Consider the following 20,645-nt stretch of genomic DNA (forward strand, 5'->3'; position numbering starts at 1 on the left):
AATCAGATATTTCTCACAGGAATCAGATATTTCTCACAGGAATCAGATATTTCTCACAGAAATCAGATATTTCTCACAGAAATCAGATATTTCTCACAGGAATCAGATATTTCTCACAGAAATCAGATATTTCTCACAGAAATCAGATATTTCTCACGGAAATCAGATATTTCTCACGGAAATCAGATATTTCTCACAGAAATCAGATATTTCTCACAGGAATCAAATATTTTCTTCTAAATCTCAGAAAAATAAAAACCATTGAGATTGATGTTGTGGGCAGGGTGTCATGTACAACCAGTAAGGAACGAAAAGATTCACCTCATGAAGGAAAACAACAACTGACACCATAACTAGTACTAGGGACACTCACCTAACAGGTCTGTAGCGATTAGTAGCTAAATGTTGGCTGCAGCCAGCCAGTCAGCTTTTAAAACCACTCCTGGTCAGTGGAGGTGGAAGACCCCACCCAAATGTTATTATTACTGTACTACTTTTATCACTATGGGGTAGAGCAGAGGTGATAAAGACTATTATAAACTGGTTGGTTAAAACCCTGATTGGCTGACAGCATACCACAGGTATGACAAAAGTTATTTTTACAGCTCTAATTACTTTGGTAACCACTTTATAGTAGCAATAAGGCACCTCAGGGGTTTGTGGCATATGGCCAGTATACCACGGCTAAGGGCTGTATCCAAGCACTCTGTGTTGCGTCGTGCATAAGAACAGCCCTTAGCCGTGGTATATTGGCCATATTCCACACCCCCTCGTGCCTTATTGCTTAAACATCCTCCCTAGACCATCGTTCCTCAGTACTGGTTTAAAGAGAGCCGTAGTTTATTTTCTGGATTGTTGTGGAAAGATAAGAAACCAAGCACGAACTGTGCATGTCAAGAAGCAAGGGTGGATTAGGTGTTCCTGAGTATTTGTATTACTTGTCTTATAATGCAAGATACCAATTGTCATGGGGTTATAAACATGGAGGAATAACAGGCCGCTGGGAGTGGCTAGAGGAAAACATTCTAACAGAACATAGCAATTTGATCTCAAAATAATCATTATGGTATTAGCTCAAGTTCCATTGGAAAATAGATAATCCACTACTTGAGTTTTCATGTGAAGTGGCAAAGATGCGTCATAAAAGGTTATCAATGGAGCATCTCTCCCTTCGTGTCCAATATGGAACAACCCATTGTTTACTGCAGAGAGAAAGACATAGGTTAATATTACCTGCCAACGCCAAAACATCAGTCAGGTGGGGCAGGTAGTAAGGGATGGTGATGTCAAACCAATTAAAGAGTTGATAGCAACATTTGGCCTGAATTACATACAATTTCTGCCCTATTTACAGATCAAAATCAATAATACAATTTATTTCTCAAAGGGTATTGATGTGGGATCTAAAAGCGTGATGGACAACAAACAGAGGGGCCGGGCTGCTAATGGGAAGGGAACCGTTTCTGCCTTATACAAGCTTGTTGGCCTCTCCTCTCCAAACAACATCCTTACTCCATTACATTGGGAACAGGACTTGTGTGCATCTCTGACCGCAGTACAGTGGGATGCAATACGGAAAAACACAACATCTATATCCCGAATGTGTAAGGTATCAAATGAATCAAATTAAGGTTTTGCATATTACACCTAACAGGTTGAAAAAAAATGAATCAAAGCCTTTCAGATGTGGGTTGTTATGGCTGCGGTGGGGTTGGTACACTAATGCATCTGTTATGGAAATGTCCAGCTGCTAAAACATTTTGGACCGAGGTAGATATGTTGTCTGGAATTTTGAATGCATGTATCCCACATTGTCCTGTGTGCCTGTTAGGTGTATGGTGGACAATATCCACCCTAGAACGAATTGGAAAGAGAGTAGACCACAGTGCTTCAGCATGGACATTTGGTTAAGGAAATTCATGGATTTATTGACTATGGAACAAGCAGCGTCGGACTTCCAGGACTATGACAATGGTCTCGGGGACATTATAGGAACATATGTAAATCAAAAAGCATAGCCTAGTATATTATTTGTATGTGAATGGCGTTGAGCTTACACCAGTCCAGCCGACACTTGGCATTGCGCATGGTGATCTTAGGCTTGTCGGACAGGGTCACAGTGTCTCCCGACCCCTCCTGTCTCAGCCTCCAGTATTTATGCTGCAAAGTTTGTGTTTGGGGGATAAGGTCAGTCTGTTATATCTGGAGTATTTCTCCTGTCTTGTCCTGTATGAATTCTCTCCCTCTCCTTGGACCATGCCTCAGGACTACCTGATGACTCCTTGCTGTCCCTAGTCCACCTGGCCGTGCTGCTGCTCCAGTTTCAACTGTTCTGCCTGCGGCTATGGAACCCTGACCTGTTCACCGGACGTGCTACCTTGTCCCAGACCTGCTGTTTTCAACTCTCTAGAGACAGCATGAGCGGTAGAGATACTCTGAATGATCAGCTATGAAAAGCCAATTGACCTTTACTCCTGAGGTGCTGACCTGTTGCACCCTCTATAGCCACTGTGATTATTATTAATTGACCCTGCTGGTCATCTATGAACATCTTGGCCATGTTCTATTATAATCTCTACCCGGCATAGGCAGAAGAGGACTTGCCACCCCTCATAGCCTGGTTCAGCTAGATTTCTTCCTAGGTTCCGGCCTTTCTATGGAGTTTTTCCTAGCCAACGTGCTTCTACACTGGCATTGCTTGTCGTTTGGGGTTTTAGGCTGGGTTTCTGTACAGCACTTTGTGACATCAGCTGATGTATGAAGGGCTATATAAATACATTTGATTGATTGTGTGTGGCTACTCGGCCATGGAAACCCATTTCATGAAGGTCCCGACGAACAATTTTTGTGCTGATGTTTCCAGAGGAAGTTCGGAACTGGGTAGTGCCTGTTGCAACCGAGGAGACGATTTTTACGAGCTACACGCTTCAGTACTCGCCGGTCCCGTTCTGTGAGCTACACAAAGAGCTGTTTAGCCCTCAAAGGGGAAGGTAAGCTGACAAAAGAGATACGTAGTAATTGGCTTTACTTCATTAACAGAATTGTACAAACAAGAACAGGTTCTGACCAATTCTCACAGCCTATGTGTCTAAGATAGGGGAGTGATAAGATCTTTAAAGAATAAACAGAGGAAACTAGATTTCTGCCTGGCTTTTAGTGACCTAAAGTTAATGAGCCAGTAACAAATCACTCCTCTGTGCGGTATGTAAAGAGGTTACCGGACAGAGTAGAAAATTACCAGTTGAATAGTATGATTCAACTCAAGCATTTATACAGCACTAGACTTCAACAAAACCATTTTGCTCCAACATTACAGACTGACTTAGACCAACCATATGCTTTAGTTCACCGTTCGACAGAGAAATTTGAGGGCAGCTTAGATGTCACAAACAACTCATATAAACACAGGAAGCGATATGAACTTAACTAAAATATCACAAAGCTGAGGTAGCCAGCCAATCATAGTTGAGCGTGGTGACATCAATCTCTGGGCTCTGACTTGGCTCTGTCCTAGTCAGCAGTGAGGAGAGAACCAGAGCCATAATCATAGAGGCTGATGTCTGGAGACGCCAACTCACAGATAGGCAGGGGTTCCCTGAGAGAAGCCAGGGAGCAGAGCCCTGAGACAGAGTCCTCATCCAGCCTCTATATTCCAGACCTGGGTTCAAATATTATTCGGAATAATTTCAAATATGTCACATATGCTTTCTTGAGCTTGCCTGTCTTAATGGACCAATAGAATAGTGCCAAAACTGCACACCCTGACAATCTGGCACTCCAGGCAGGCATGCGCAATCGCTCAAAGTATTTGAAATATTTCAAATAGTATTGGAACACAGGTCTGCTCCATTCATCCACCCCCCCCAAGGGAAGTGGCAGCAGCCAGTTGAATCTCCTCCCTGGAGCTCTGAATGTTCTGCCTCATTTGAGACATCTACATTCTTCAGTGATGTGACTTATGGATTGGTCAACTCAGGGCTTTGTGGTGAGGTTGCTGTATCTGTGCTGCTGTTTTTGAGGCAAGGGCTAAAATGAATTGGCTAAGCACAGGCTCCAGCAGTGAGTTTAGAAACAATGAATGATGTATCTGCAGATTGCTTAAGTGCACACTTTCTGTTTGTCTAAGCTAAGTGTAAACATGCACTTTTAGGGAGAGTGAAGCTGAGGGAACAATAACACGGCTGAACCACGACATTGAGACTGAGGCAGAAGGGGCAAAATCCAGTTACACATTCAAGCATAATGTGAGTTTCAAATACATTGAGAATATATTAAATTATATAACTCAGCTATGGCTAAACCCAGTTTAATATTTGCTGAGGGAGAACTTACATAGATCTCATTGTGGTCGAAGCGGTTCCTCAGGTTCACGATGAAGGAGTCTTCGTTGAGGGGTTCTAGCAGGACCATGTCCCCCACCCCTATCATGTTGTCCAGAAGTGACGTCTTCACCTCCATCTTGGAATCAGCAGTCCCCCCTGTAAAGAAGAATAACAAATGGAATACATTAGACACAGGCCGTGATTTTAAAGCAAGAGAACAGGGGATGAACATGGATATTGCTGGCAAAAGTAAGTTGTTGCTATAGATTACATTATCTGCGGTCTGTTAGTCAATGCATCAACTCCAGAACTTCAGTCATGAACAGTTTTGGTGAACTCAGTTTTGGATCAGGTGCTCATCCTTGTGCAGTGATAATCTAATCTGGAATAGTGATGCATATGAGGGCTTGATTGGCAGTCCACCATTTTATAGTAGTCCATAGTACAATTGTAATCCAGCTGTGGTCTGTCTGGAGAGTTTGTGTCAAAGACAGTCAGTGCCACTCCCCCAACCCCCCAGCCAAACCCCCCCCCAACCCCCCAGCCAAGCCAACCCCCCCCCCCCATCCATATATCCCTGTCCAGACCAGATAGCATGCTCCCTGCTGATCCAATCGCTGTAATCCCCTCACATTAACTTGCCTCATCCAGGTCCATCATGGTATTTGACTTATACAAATGTCTGTCTTACATTGCACTACATACTGAAATGAATGCCCACAGACTACTAGACTATTTTCCCAGCTTGATGGCACCAACTCTGTGCTGTACAGTATGATGCAGGTAAAAACAAAACGTTCCCAAAAATGCTGACACAGTCACAGCATGTTGCAGTGTGTTATCACACTATGCCAATATTACAAGACACCTTTGAAGAAAATAACCCAAACTAACCCAGAAGCCCATGTTTGTGCGTAGTGCTCGTTTCTGCTGATCTAAAGAGCTGGGTTAGAAGGGGGGAACTGAACAATAGACGATGAGCACATTGCTTCACCCCAGCCCATCTGTTACAACAGCGCACAGTGTTTGGGGTAGAGCAAAGCCATGTATCAAGGCCTTGAATGTCCCTAGGCCACTCTTTATCTCCATCCCTATAGCACTAGGATTAGTGTCCACAGGAGATGGGGAAAAATGGGGAAAAAACTGCAACCCCCAGCAGTGTCTTTGTCTCCAGTTTTCTGGTTCGGATCTCTCCCCTTCTTTCCAAATATTACCCCCGGTTCGCTGTTAAGCAGCTGGGACAGAAAGCTACTGGTTGCAGATCGCTCCCCAGGTTTCGTGTCTCTGAGGTCATTTGAACAGGGGGAGGGGGCTCAGTGCACCCCCCAAAATGGCACCATATTCCCTATAGTGCACTACTTTTGACAGAGCCCTCTGGTCAAAACTAGTGCACTATTATAGAGCAGTGATTCTCAACCGGTGGTTCACGACTCAAAAGTTTTGAATGGTCGTGGGTGTCTGAGTAAAAAAAATAAAATCAACTTTTTGGGTGGGTATTTTTATTTATGACAAAATACTAAATTCTGAACTTTGATGAGTTAAACCAGATATAAAGTGTGTAGAAATTCAAATGTTTATACATTTAACCTCTGAACAAGTTTTCAATCACATCATTTTCAATACAGAGCTAATAGCAGCAATATTTTGGTTGATTTTGTGGTTTCAGACTTTATAAAAATGTTTCATTAAGAATATGGGTAAAACGTAATTGACAATGAAAGAAGTGGGCATGTTGTTACCTTGTCATACAATTGTTACATTTCCTATCAATATAGCAATATAAATCGTTATCCAGATAGCATTTTGATTATTATTTTTTGCAATGCGAATGAATATTGAGTAGCAACTGAGACAACATGGTTGAATTTGGGTCCTGGGACAAAACCAGTAGAGAATGAAACACTGCGATAGAGAATAGGGTACCATTTGGAACATAGGCTCTCTGAGGAGCAAACCCAACCCCAACTCTGCCTCAAGCCATGCGAACATTCATGGACCACCGGGAGGTCAAGTGTGAGGTCCGTTCTTCCATTACATAATTCCCTGAGGAATCTCTCAAGTCCACTGTGTGCCGAGTTGTGAGGTTTGAACAGGCATCTCGCAAGCAGCCAATCAAACGGCCTCAAACCAAACAGTCGCTGAACACACACATCCCGCAGAATTTGAGATGGCTATGTTTAGAACTGTTTGTTATCGGCTGATCAAGAGCTCCTCTGAAGACCTCAGGCTATAGGGCTTAATGGACTTCTGGTTCCACAGACAGCAGTTTATTTGATTTAGCATCAGCACCCCAAAGTCTAATTCACTTAAAAGGCAAAACGGCCCAGAACTATATAAGTGAGCATTGTATGTATAGTATACTTCTCCAGGTGCATGTAATGCAAGGACACCAACAAGGATCAGGTGCGTGGCAGAAGAGACAAATCTGGATGAGCTACTGCCCTGCCAGCCTGGTAGCCTAGTACCCCAGGTTCAGACATCCCTGCCAGGCAGCACCATTAGCGGCCATATCGAATCCTATTGAGAGACAATGGGAGAAAGAGGACAGAGGCATAGAGAAAGAGGACAGAGAAAGGGAGAACAAGAGAGGGGCATAGAGAAAGAAAGGACAGAGGGAGAACGAGAGGCATAGAGAAAAAGGATAGAGAGGAAGAATGAGAGAGGGGCATAGAGAAAGAAAGGATAGAGAGAGGGAGAACGAGAGAGAGGCATAGAGAAAGAAAGGATAGAGAGAGGGAGAACGAGAGAGAGGCAGAGAGAGAGCTAGCCAGATAGCCACCTACCTTCCATAGTATTAGTTTTAGGGGATTTTTGCCTGTTAAACTATCTGGTTAGCTACATTATTACGATTCACATGAAGCTAGCTACCTGAGTTAGGAAGTAAAACATTTGCTTTGTGTTCATTTTTTTCCATCTCTATTGCCATGGTGCTGGCTGGAAGAAGGTTCAGTGGATGGGTATGTCCACAGTAAATCAATAAGGCTAACTGGCCAGCAAGCTAGCCACAAATAATTGGTAGCTCGCCAGTTACCCACGAAAAATGGCACCTACCCATGAACCCCCTCAATTTCCATTTACTGTAACCATACTCGTCACACACTGAGCACCGACTGACAGACACAAGACGTTGAAAAGTATTTGAAATTTGCTCAGTCCAAATCTGAACCAATTGTAGCAGTCTGTGTCACAAGTTAAGACAACACAGTACAGTGCAAAGAAAAGTAGAGTATGTCAGTATAATACATTACTTACTGTAGATTAGAGTTGAGTACAGTACACTGGACTTTGATAACCAAAAGAGACTTTCAAACTCAAGGGGTCATAACATAGCCAACGCCACATTCTTTCTGCAGACATCTTTGAATCTTAATTTTGGAAAACGTGGTCACAAACTGAGGGAGATTTCGCAGTCATTCGGTTACCAAACTTTACATCTGCACTGTTCGAGTAAATGTGTTTTTCATAGCCACGGGAAGTAGGGGTTCTGAAGTACCCCCTGATAAATCACAATTAATAATGTTTTTTTTGTAACAATGTCTGTGGAAATTGTTGAAATTAGTCCTTGTGTATAGAGTTCTATCATTTGTTTAACTTCGCAATCAATGGTTTTTGTTTGGCATACTTTTAAAGTGAAAAAGATTGGAGCCTCTGCATCATTCAGTTACCATGGAATTGCCCCATATGCAAAGTCTACTTAAATGTCTATGTTACATGGAGGTCTTGGTCCTGTGATTACAAAGCAAGTCACCTAGAACATATTGGTGCTGGCTCACCTCCAGCGTTTGACATTGCCCCATATTTCCAGACTAAAGTAGAGAATATATCATTTAAAGATTCCTGGAATGGGACCATGAGTAATTTACCATTTGCATATGGTGGTATGAACTGTAAAATAATCCCCCTCTCCCAGCCCAACAGACAGCCTCAAACACACAAAGATCTGGCACTATTAGTATTATTACAATAAATACAGAAAAATACACATGTAAAAGCTTAATTACATAAAAGGAATATTAGTGAGAATATAGCCATAATAAAAACAAAAGAAAGGAGAATGGAATATATTTGAAAAGCCTAAAATTGAAAAATACATTGAGAGCGGAGCCTCAAACATACACACAAAGATCTGGCACCATGCTACCGCGCTATACAGACAGCGCTCATTGACTAGGCTACATTAAAAACGATGCTATACAGACAGCGCTCATTGACTAGGCTACATTAAAAACGATGCTATACAGACAGCGCTCATTGACTTGGCTACATTAATAACGATAGCTATACAGACAGCGCTCATTGACTAGGCTACATTAATAACGATAGCTATACAGACAGCGCTCATTGACTAGGCTACATTAAAAACTATGCTATACAGACAGCGCTCATTGACTTGGCTACATTAAAAACTATGCTATACAGACAGCGCTCATTGACTAGGCTACATTAATAACGATAGCTATACAGACAGCGCTCATTGACTAGGCTACATTAATAACGATAGCTATACAGACAGCGCTCATTGACTAGGCTACATTAATAACGATAGCTATACAGACAGCGCTCATTGACTAGGCTACATTAAAAACTATGCTATACAGACAGCGCTCATTGACTTGGCTACATTAAAAACTATGCTATACAGACAGCGCTCATTGACTAGGCTACATTAATAACGATAGCTATACAGACAGCGCTCATTGACTAGGCTACATTAATAACGATAGCTATACAGACAGCGCTCATTGACTAGGCTACATTAATAACGATAGCTATACAGACAGCGCTCATTGACTTGGCTACATTAATAACGATAGCTATACAGACAGCGCTCATTGACTAGGCTACATTAATAACGATAGCTATACAGACAGCGCTCATTGACTAGGCTACATTAATAACGATAGCTATACAGACAGCGCTCATTGACTAGGCTACATTAATAACGATAGCTATACAGACAGCGCTCATTGACTTGGCTACATTAATAACGATGCAGATGTGACCAAATTTTTTTAAAAACTAATTTTGTGCACAAATATGTTAACAACCCTGATAGTGGGATAATGTAAAAATGTAAACAGACATGGATTGCGTATGTGTGCCCTTCAGAGGGTGAACGGGAGAGAAAGGAAGTAGGTGCCAGACACACAGTTCGATTCCCAGAAGCTCACGCACGTGTGACTAAGTCGCTTTGGATAAAAGCATCTGCTTAATGACATTATATCATGGCTATATTCCCACTAATATTCCTTTATGATATTAAAATTAGTATTCTTCTGACTTTATTATAATAGTTCATGGTTGAGCATTTACCATGCTCAATGCAAATATGAAGCTTGTTGGGACGCAAATCATTTGACAGCTGCAGTTTGAGATTGAGATGATTTATTCCCTTTTATTTATTCCCTTTTATTTATGAAAAGAAATGGATACCGGTCTTTATTACCTACGATCTATGTCTGATATTTTACCTTAAATTGATTTATATATTATGGTGTTCCTGTTTCAGAAAGGCTACTGTAAAATGTACTTTAGTTTATGTATTGCCTACCTAAATCATTCGTTAATACATTTAAGGTCCTTCAAAATAAAAAAAATACCTATCCTAGACGTTAGAAAGTAGAATATAAACTAGATATAGGCTACTGTGGGTGGAGTAGGCTAAATAATTACAACCAAATATGCCTAATTAAAATGATAAAGGACATGACAAAATACAGACAATGCAGAGAGCTTGCGGCTGAGCAGAACCAGAACAAAAAAGCTGGAGAGTGACAGAAGGCCGACACCATTTTTTAAAATGTGCTTTAATTACGCTCTGCTCCTTGCTTCAAACTTGCGAATTCACATGCTCTGGCATTAAAAACAGCCCTGCTTTAGACTATCAAAGACTTGTCAATGAATAATCATATCAATGGATGGAGTGAACAAATGGCTGCAGGAACCATTACTCGTTCTGATAAGTTGCATACCAAATGAGGCCTAATTAGACAAAAGATCAATGAAGCCGCTCGACCGCGATACCAAGCCGCTCGACCGCGATACCAAGCCGCTCGACCGCGATACCACGCCCCGACACCAAGCCGCTCGACCGCGATACTTCCAAGAGTCAAAGTTGTTTTTTTTTGTTGCCTTGGGCTTCGTTAGTATCGTTGTAAGAAAACAAAATATGAACAATCGGATTTCACTTATTTTGGAAAATAGCCCTAATGTTGAAACAAACATTGTTGTCATCCAGGCTTTAAAAAATAACCAAGAGTTTAGTCTAATTACTGTTTTCACTTGCCATGGAAAAAATAGTGATACTGGCATCATCACAACCCTAGCATGTACATGTCTCTACATAAACCCTGCAAGATACTTTTACTTAGCCTCACTTCAACACAACTTGGTAGACTTGCACATTCCTAAATGTCTCCTTTCAGTCCTTCCCTGCACTTATCAGGGATGCAAACTGCTGAGGGCCCAAAAAGGTGACACTTTCTTTTTGCACTGAAACATGCAAATAAAATCCCTGCTAATGGGAAATGCAGGTTAACTAATTAAACAACAAAGAATATGATCTACATGATCAGTCTCTGTGTGTAAAATAAAGTGGTTAATGTGAACCTAACTCACAGTTATAAAAACATGTAAAGAAAGCAATCCAATGTAATTTGTTGCCTAGACTTTACTGCAAATGACACTCAAGTCTTGAGAAAAAAAACAATACACTAATATTGCAGTTAGCAATGAAAGCCTTTATAATGGAATGCTTGTAACCACCCACATAAATATTGCACTTGGGAAAAAAAACATCTTAAAGTAGAAATAGAATTAAACAAAGAGGCATTCTATGTTTGCTCTATTATAGTGGCCACTATAGACGTTGATCAAGTGCACAAGGCTACATGTGTGCAAAATAACTTTCACAGAGTAAAAATAAATTAAATAAAAATGTATAATCCCCCCTCACTCACACACGTTACTATCAAGTTCAACACAACAAAGACTTTCTGCCTGTGGACATCTGTTCTACAATGTGCCAGCAAAAGTGAGAAACAGGGAAAGTGTGTGGTGTTCCTTTCACCTCTATAGTGGCATCCAGTTTAAGCCAGGCCCAGCTCCATTTGATCCCTGAATCCACTTAACAAGCAACGCCTAATTTTCACCTAATTCTCTCATTCTGAAAATTAACCACATACTGTAGAGATAAACCATTAGTTAACAGATCGTGGTTAGTTCGTTACGGCAAGGAGTCGTATACCATTTAATACTATAGCGAATTGGTTAGGTTACTAATGTTAGCTCATCTGATGTTGTAACGTTAGTTAGCTAGCTAACGTTAGCTGTCTTGCTTTGCTAGCAAGCAAATTTTTCACACCATATGCTCAAATATTTGATCAGATAAAATGGCTAATGTTGCTCAACATTTCTCTGGCTAACTAACAAAGAATTCAATCCAGCTAGCAAGATACTTAATGATGATACTTGTTCCACCACACTTTCTCCCTCACCTCACACTTGACAAATACCAGTAGTTTTTGAGTTACAGCTCATGAAGTACACTTCATCACCTTCTCAACCCCGTCTCCTCACCACCGTCTCCGTGGTCAGGCTTTTCACCCAACGTTACCTCTATCTTTCAGGGGACTTGCTGCTTTAACTGGCAAGCGGACTTTCCAGAGAGCGAACTGATACTGTAACTAGTAAATTGGTTCTCTTCTTTCTTCAGTTGCGTGCTGCGCTGCAATCTGTTGTAAATGATTGGCTGAGCCTTACATACAGCCAGTATTGCTCCGAACGCGCATCACTCGTTAGTTTACAACCAGTAGTGGTGATACATTATTCAATTTCTGTTAGTCACTTGTCTGTGGAACGTGTTCAGTTTGTGTCTCAGTTGAAGAATCTTGTTAAGTTCATACAAATATTTAGACATGTTAAGTTTGCTGAAAATAAAACACAGTTGACTGTGGAGATGTAAATGTTTTTGCTGAGTTCACAATAAAAAACATTTAGAATTAAAGGCAGGTAAAATAGCAAGTGGGCTAGGTGCTAAATGCATTTTAGATTGCGACAAGGACTATGAAAAAGACAGTCTCTAAAAGTGGGTTTTTAAGGACCGTTTTAGTGTTGGAGCTCAGAACTCAGATGGTCAGGGAGAGCATTCTATAGACAAGGGGCAAGGGTGCAGAAGGCTCTGTCAGCCATAGTTCTGAGACAGTCAGAGAGATAGAACATAATGCAAGCCCAACTTTCTCCTACAGGTAACCTCACCCCTGGTCAGTCCTGCATCTTTGAATACAATAAAGCTCCTCATTCAGAAAATAACAAACAAATAGGCCTATATTGCTTATTTGGACACTGTCAACAAACCTCCAAAACGAGCTTCAACGCCATACAACACTCCTTCCGTGGCCTCCAACTGCTCTTAAATGCTAAATGTATGCTCTTCAACCGATCGCTGCCCGCACCCGCACGCCCGACTAGCATCACTACTCTGGACCCTTCTGACCTAGAATTTGTGGACAACCATAAATACCTAGGTGTCTGGCTAGACTGTAAACTCTCCCACCCGTAGCATGCACTCCAGCAGGTATATTTCACTGGTCATCCCCAAAGTGAACACCTGCTTTGGCCGCCTTCCCTTCCAGTTCTCTGCTGCCAATGACTGGAACGAATTGCAAAAATCACTGAAGTTGGAGATTTATCTCCCTCACTAACTTTAAGCGCCAGCTGTCAGAGAGCTTACCAATCACTGCAGCTGTACACAGCCCATCTGTAAATAGCCCATCCAACCAACTACATACCTCATCCCCATATTTGTTTTTCTGCAAACCAGTATATCTACTTGCACGTCCTCATCTGCACATATATCACTCCAGTGTAAAATTGCTAAATTGTTATTACTTCGCCGCTATTGGCCTATTTCCTTACCTCCTTACTTTATTTGAACACACTGTATACAGATTTTTCTATCGTGTTATTGACTGTAAGTTTATCCCATGTGTAACTGTTGTTGTCTTTGTCACATTGCTTTGCTTTATCTTGGCCAGGTCACAGTTGTAAATGAGAACTTGTTCTCAACTGGCCTACCTGGTTAAATAAAAATAAAATAAATATTTTAAGCACCAGCTCAATTACACCATTTAAAAATGTATGCCAATTCATTTAAATCCTTATGGGCAAATTAGACAGACAGATATCCTCTGATATAAGCTACAGTAGAGCAGAGGTTTTTAGATTTCTTATAAAATGTAAAGGTCAGGCAACAGGTCCGGGTTAAAAGACAACTCATAGATAAGTTGAATAATGAGTAGAAAGTGCTCAATTCTGCCGAGTCAGGAGGAATAAGGATTATGACCTACCTGGAGGAAAGAGTTATGGACAGACAGCTGAAAGAAATTAGCTGAACACAATTCTCTTCTGACAAATTCATGACTAATGACATACAGCGCATTTGGAAAGTATTCAGACCCATTGACTTTTTCCACATTTTGTTAGTTACAGCCATAATCTAAAATTGATTAAATAGAGAGAATTCCTCAATCTACATACAATACCACATAATGACAAAGTGAACAGGTTTAGAAATGTTTGCACATTTATAAAAAATAAAAATAAAAATTTAAATAAGTATTCAGACCCTTCGCAATGAGACTCAAAATTGAGCTCAGGTGCATCCTGTTTCCATTTATCATCCTTGAGATATTTCTACAACTTGATTGAGTCCACTTGTGGTAAATTCAGATGATTGGATATGATTTGGAAAGACACACCTGTCTATTTAAAAAATAAATGTAACCTTTATTTAACTAGGCAAGTCTAGATAAGGTCCCACAGCTGACCGTGCATGTCTGCAGCATTCAAAGTCCCAAAGAACACAGTCAACTACATCATACTTAAATGGAAGAAGTTTGGAACCACAAAGACTCTTCCAAGACTGAGCAAACTGAGCAATCAGCAGAGAAGAGCCTTGGTCAGGGAGGTGACCAAGAAACCAATGGTCACTCTGACAGAGCTCCAGAGTTCTGTGGAGATGGGAGAACCTTCCAGAAGGACAACCATCTCTGTACCACTGCACTAATCCAGCCTTTATGATAGACTGTCCAGAAGGAAACCTCTCCTCAGTAAAGGCACATGACAGCCCGCTTGGAGTATGCCAATAGGCACCTAAAGACTCTCAGACCATGAGAAACAAGATTCTCTGGTCTGATGAAACCAAGATGGAACTCTTAGGCCTGAATGCCAAGCGTCACAAAACCTGGCACCATCCCTATAGTGAAGCACAGTGGTGGCAGCAGCATAATGCTGTGGGGACGTTTTTCAGCAGCAGGGACTGGGAGATAGGATCGAGGGAAAGACGAACGGAGCAGCGTACAGAGAGATCCTTGATGAAAAGCGATCAGGACCTCAGACTGGGGTGAAGGTTCACCTTCCAACAGGACAACGACCCTAAGCACACAGCCAAGACAATGCAGGAGTTGCTTCGGTACAAGTCTCTTAATGTCCTTGAGTGGCACAGCCAGAGCACTGACTTAAACCCGATCAAACATCTATGGAGAGACATGAAATTAGCTGTGCAGCAATACTGCTCATCCAAGCCGGCAGAGCTTGGGAGGATCTGCAGAGAAGAATGGGAGAAACTCCCCAAATACAAGTGTGCCAAGCTTCCAGCATCATACCCAAGAAGACTTGATGCTGTTATCACTGCCAATGTGCTTCAACAAAGTACTGAGTAAAGGGTCTGAATACTGTAAATGTGATCGTTTTTTATTTTTAATAAATTTGCTTTGTCATCATTTTTTGAAACCATTTTACAATAAGGCTAACATGTGAATACTTTCCGAATGCACTGTATAAGCTACAGCTTTTACATTCCCTGTCTGAGCACTGCCTGGGGCAATAGGAACATTAGGACGACTTCTATTTTATTTAATATTAAAAACATACAATACAGTAAAAACAGGGACCCGAACCAGTGACCTATCGGCCACCGGCCCAAGCTCCCAACCGCCAGGACACCAACCCTCCAAGATCCTCTCCCAGTTCAAAGCTGCTAGAATCTTGACTAGAACCCCAAAAATGTATCATTTTACTCCAGTGCTAGCCTCTCTACACTGACTTCCTGTTAAGGCAAGGGTTGATTTCAAGGTTTTACTGCTAACCTACAAAGCATTACATGGGCTTGCTCCTACATATCTTTCCAACTTGGTCCTGCCGTACATACCTACATGAACGCTACAGTCACAAGACGCAGGCCTTCTTACTGTCCCTAGAATTTCTAAGCAAACAGCTGGAGGCAGGGCTTTCTCCTATAGAGCTCATTTTTTATGGAATGGTCTGCCTATCCATGTGAGTGACGCAAACTCGGTTTTGACCTTTAAGTATTTATTGAATACTCATCTCTTCAGTAGGTCCTATGATTGAGTGTAGTCTGGCCCAGGAGTGTGAAGGTGAACGGAATGGCACTGGAGCAACGAACCGTCCTTGCCCTCTCTGCCTGGCCGGTTCCTCTCTCTTCACTGGGATTCTCTGCCTCAAACCCCATTACAGGGTCTGAGTCACTGGCTTACTGGTCCTCTTCCATGCCGTCCCTAGTATGGGTGCGCCACTTGAGTGGGTTGAGTCACTGACGTGATCTTCCTGTCCGGGTTGCCCCCCCCCCCCCCCCGGGTTTGTGCCATGGGGGAGATCTTCGTGGGCTATACTCTCCCAGAATATTCGATCTCTCGCTGCAGATTTTTCAGTGACGTAGTTTCTCCATGACTGACAGAACAGTGAGCCAATCAAGGCGCAACCAGATAACATTACCAACACCTACGCGCCGTATTTTCCGCTGGCTTCCCCACCACTACAGAAAGCACTGAGCTAGGCTGAAACACCTACATTTTAGAGCTACCTTACTCAAGAAAGCAAAAGAAAAGAGCCCCATGTTTTTACACGGCTTCATTAACTATTTTAAAAAAATATATAATTTGTTTTCTCTCCTCGTTTGCAAACTGTTGTGTGACACAATGTCAAAATAACATGCAAAACAGGCGGACTCTGCCCCACCTACCCTGAATGACGGGTCGCCTATGGTGCACGTTTGAATGCGAGCGTGCGTATATGCATATGCAGTTCAGAATAGAAATGACATGTATTTTAACAGCAATGGTTCTAACCTAGACTTGTTTTCAACAAGAACTTCTACAGTAAAGATGTACAGTAGGCCTGATAATTTTTCATCTTCATCTGTACTGTTACTTAGGGTTGCATCAGTAGCTACTATTTGTATTAATTTACATCACTGTCAATGACATACTTTATTTTGAAGGCTAACCGCAAAGTCCACTATTGTGGCTAATCCTTATTGTGGCTAGCTTCACATAGATAGTTCTTATTTGATTAATGGTGGACGAACCTGTCTTATTAATTAGGGTTATTTTAGATGGCACCTAGCTATATACACTGCTCAAAAAAATAAAGGGAACACTTTAACACAATGTAACTCCAAGTCAATCACACTTCTGTGAAATCAAACTGTCCACTTAGGAAGCAACACTGATTGACAATACATTTCACATGCTGTTGTGCAAATGAAATAGACAACAGGTGGAAATTATAGGCATTTAGCAAGACACCCCCAATAAAGGAGTGGTTCTGCAGGTGGTGACCAGACCACTTCTCAGTTCCTATGCTTCCTGGCTGATGTTTTGGTCACTTTTGAATGCTGGCTGTGTTTTCACGCTAGTGGTACCATGAGACGGAGTCTACAACCCACACAAGTGGCTCAGGTAGTGCAGCTCATCCAGGATGGTACATTAATACGAGCTGTGGCAAGAAGGTTTGCTGTGTCTGTCAGCGTAGTGTCCAGAGCATGGAGGCGATACCAGGAGACAGGCCAGTACATCAGGAGACGTGGAGGAGGCCGTAGGAGGGCAACAACCCAGCAGCAGGACCGCTACCTCCGCCTTTGTGCAAGGAGGAGCAAGAGGAGCACTGACAGAGCCCTGCAAAATTACCTCCAGCAGGCCACAAATGTGTATGTGTCTGCTCAAACGGTCAGAAACAGACTCCATGAGGGTGGTATGGGGACCTACGTCCACAGGTGGGGGTTGTGCTTACAAGCCCAACACCGTGCAGGACGTTTGGCATTTGCCAGAGAACACCAAGAACACGCCGTGGAGAACGTTCTGCTGCCTGCAACATCCTCCAGCATGACCGGTTTGGCGGTGGATCAGTCACGGTGTGGGGTGGCATTTCTTTGGGGGGCCGCACAGCCCTCCATGTGCTCGCCAAAGGTAGCCTGACTGCCATTAGGTACCGAGATGAGATCCTCAGACCCCTTGTGAGACCATATGCTGGTGCGGTTGGCCCCGGGTTTCTCCTAATGCAAGACAATGCTAGACCTCATGTGGCTGGAGTGTGTCAGCAGTTCCTGCAAGAGGAAGGCATTGATGCTATGGACTGGCCCGCCCGTTCCCCAAACCTGAATCCAATTGAGCACATCTGGGACATCATGTCTCGCTTTAGTCCAGGTCTGGGAGGAAATTCCTCAGGAGACCATCCGCCACCTCATCAGGAGCATGCCCAGGCATTGTAGGGAGGTCATACAGGCACGTGGAGGCCACACACACTACTGAGCCTCATTTTGACTTGTTTTAAGGACATTACATCAAAGTTGGATCAGCCTGTAGTGTGGTTTTCCACTTTAAATTTTGAGTGTGACTCCAAATCCAGACCTCCATGGGTCAGCACATTCAACTATGTAAAGAAAAAAGTATTTAATAAGAATATTTCATTCATTCAGATCTAGGATGTATTATTTTAGTGTTCCCTTAATTGTTTTGAGCAGTGTAGTTAGCTAGCTAACGATAGATACTGAAACAGATTGTCGTTTTGCTATGTTTTTGGGAAAGAACATTGTGTGCATCCATGAGCAAGCTAGCTTTTTTTTAATGACCAGGCTGTAGGTGCGCGAGACAACTTTACCAGCATGATAGCATACCTATCGATGAATCGCTGTGACATATTAAATATGAGTGATAGTATTATTAGTGTAACTAAGGAAGAAAATGTATGAACACGTTAAATTATGTTATGTGACGTGCAGTTATATTCAGGTCCTGATTGGTAAACAAGCTGTTCAGGAGTCTTACGGCTTGGGTGTAGCAGCTGTTTAGAAGTCTCTTGGACCTAGGCTTGGCCCTCCGGTACCGCATGCTGTGCGGTAGCAGAGAGAACAGTCTATGACTAGGGTGGCTGGAGTCTGACCATTTTTAGGGCCTTCCTTTGACACCACCTGGTATAGAGGTCCTGGATGGCAGGAAGCTTGGCCACAGTGATGTACTGGGCCGTACGCACTAAACCTCCATAGTGCCTTGCAGTCGGAGGCCAAGCAGTTGCCACACCAGGCAGTGATGCAACCTGTCAGGATGCTCTCGATGGTGCAGCTGTAGAACTTTGAGAATCTGAGGACCCGTGCCAAATCTTTCCAGTCACTTGAGGCAGGTTTTAGGTTTTGTCATGCCCTCTTCACAACTGTCTTAGTGTGCTTGGATCATGTTATTTTGTTGGTGATGTGGAGGCCAAGGAACTTGAAGCTCTCAACCTGCTCCACTACAGCCCCGTTGATGAGAATGGGGGTGTGCTCAGTCCTCCTTTTCCTGTAGTCCACAATCATCTCATTTGTCTTGGTTACGTTGAGGGAGAGGTTGTTGTCCTTGCACCAGACGGCCAGGTCTCTCAACTCCACCCTACAGGCTGTGTCGTCGTTCATTAGGCCTACCGCTATTGTGTCATCAGCAAACTTGATGTGTTGGAGTCGTGCAGTCATGAGTGAACAGGGAGTACAGGAGAGGACTGAGCACGCCTTGGTAATCCTTCTGGCTCCATGACCCCAATGTTGACCTGTTTAAAGGTCGTACTCACATCGGATGCGGAGAGTGTGATCACACAGTCATCCGGAACAGCTGATGCACTCACGCATGTTTCATTGTTACTTCCCTCGAAGGGAGCATAGTGTCTTGCAAAAGTATTCACCCCGCTTGGCATTTTTTCTATTTTGTCCAATTACAACCTGGAATAGGTTCCCCAAAGTCAATACTTTGTAAAGCCACCTTTTGCAGAAATTAAAGCTGCAAGTCTCTTGGGGAATGTCTCTATAAGATTGGTACATCTAGCCAATTGGCTTTTCAGTAGGAGCAAGAGGAAAAATGACTACCTCTGTCTTTTACGCAAGAATCACTCTGAGAGCCCTCAGCTGGCCACTTACGCAATGTAGTCGTTTACGCTCATTCTTCAAAATAAAGGCCTGAAACTACGTCTAAAAGCTGTAGACACCTTAGGGAAGCCACAGAAAAAGGAATCTGGTTGATATCCCTATCAATGGGCAATATGGATGCATAGAACGATGGGGGTTTCAAAATAAGAGTCACTTCCTGATTGGATTTTTCTCAGGATTTTGCCTGCAATATCAGTTCTGTTATACTCACAGACAATAATTTTATAGTTTTTGAAACTTTAGGGTGTTTTCCATCCTAAGCTGTCAATTATATGTATTATCTAGCATCTGGTCCTGAGAAATAGGCGGTTTACTTTGGGAACGTTATTTTTCCCAAAATAAAAATTGTGCCCCCTAGTTTCAAGAGCCCATAAAACGGCAGCCATTCTCGCCGGTGCCATGAGAGGAGTAGAGAGGATATCCCAACATCTGTAGCCTAGCCTTCTGTGCTGGTCTCATACTTCAAAAGCATATTTCCTGGTGGCCTATCCAAAATTCCACACTGGAGATGCAAACCAGGAACAGCAGGCATCAGGAGAGATGGAACATGAGCATTCCCAGATAGAACATGAATGTTCCATGATGGAACAGGGAATGATCAGGGAACAAGGCCTTTAATAAATCACAGTTGAAGTCGACAATCATATAGAACTTGACGCAACATGGATCTGTCAGTGATTGCCTGGCTGCTGTCAGAGCTAGAACTCAAATGGCAAGCACTGCATCTCTCTACTCAGACAGTAGAGCTGAGCCGGTAGTGCTGCACCTCTCCATCACCCTCACAACCACCCGTCTTGAGCCAGAGCTAATACACAGTACACACACCTCAGTAGTACTCACCACAGGCAGATCAGAGCAAGCACCATTCATCACCATGGCTGAGGGACTTTGCTCCTAAACAACGTGGCAACTAGCCTAGAGGGCAAACACATTGTTCTGGATACAGATGAGGGTTGAACACAACAGGATAAACTATGCAAACACTAGACAAATACACATTTCCTTATCAAATCATTTCACCTAGCTGTTTTTCCAAATCAATAATTTTTTATCCCAATGGGTAAATTAATAGCTAT

At 42.6% G+C, this 20,645-nt stretch overlaps 1 protein-coding gene across 9 annotated transcripts in view; it reads right to left on the minus strand.

Moving 5' to 3' along the window:
* The window catches only part of LOC110520290 (unconventional myosin-Ib), a 156,624-nt gene that overhangs the window by 131,402 nt on the left and 4,577 nt on the right, over positions 1 to 20,645 (minus strand). For all 9 annotated transcript variants that reach the window (XM_021597482.2, XM_021597483.2, XM_021597486.2 and 6 more), the window contains one exon: positions 4,333 to 4,478. In XM_021597482.2, coding sequence (XP_021453157.2) covers positions 4,333 to 4,458 — 126 coding nt within the window. In that variant the 5' untranslated portion in view covers positions 4,459 to 4,478. Of the gene's footprint in view, positions 1 to 4,332; positions 4,479 to 20,645 lie in introns of those variants that run through there.

Source organism: Oncorhynchus mykiss, chromosome 3 (genome assembly GCF_013265735.2).
Source record: "Oncorhynchus mykiss isolate Arlee chromosome 3, USDA_OmykA_1.1, whole genome shotgun sequence".
NCBI classification, from domain to species: domain Eukaryota; kingdom Metazoa; phylum Chordata; class Actinopteri; order Salmoniformes; family Salmonidae; genus Oncorhynchus; species Oncorhynchus mykiss.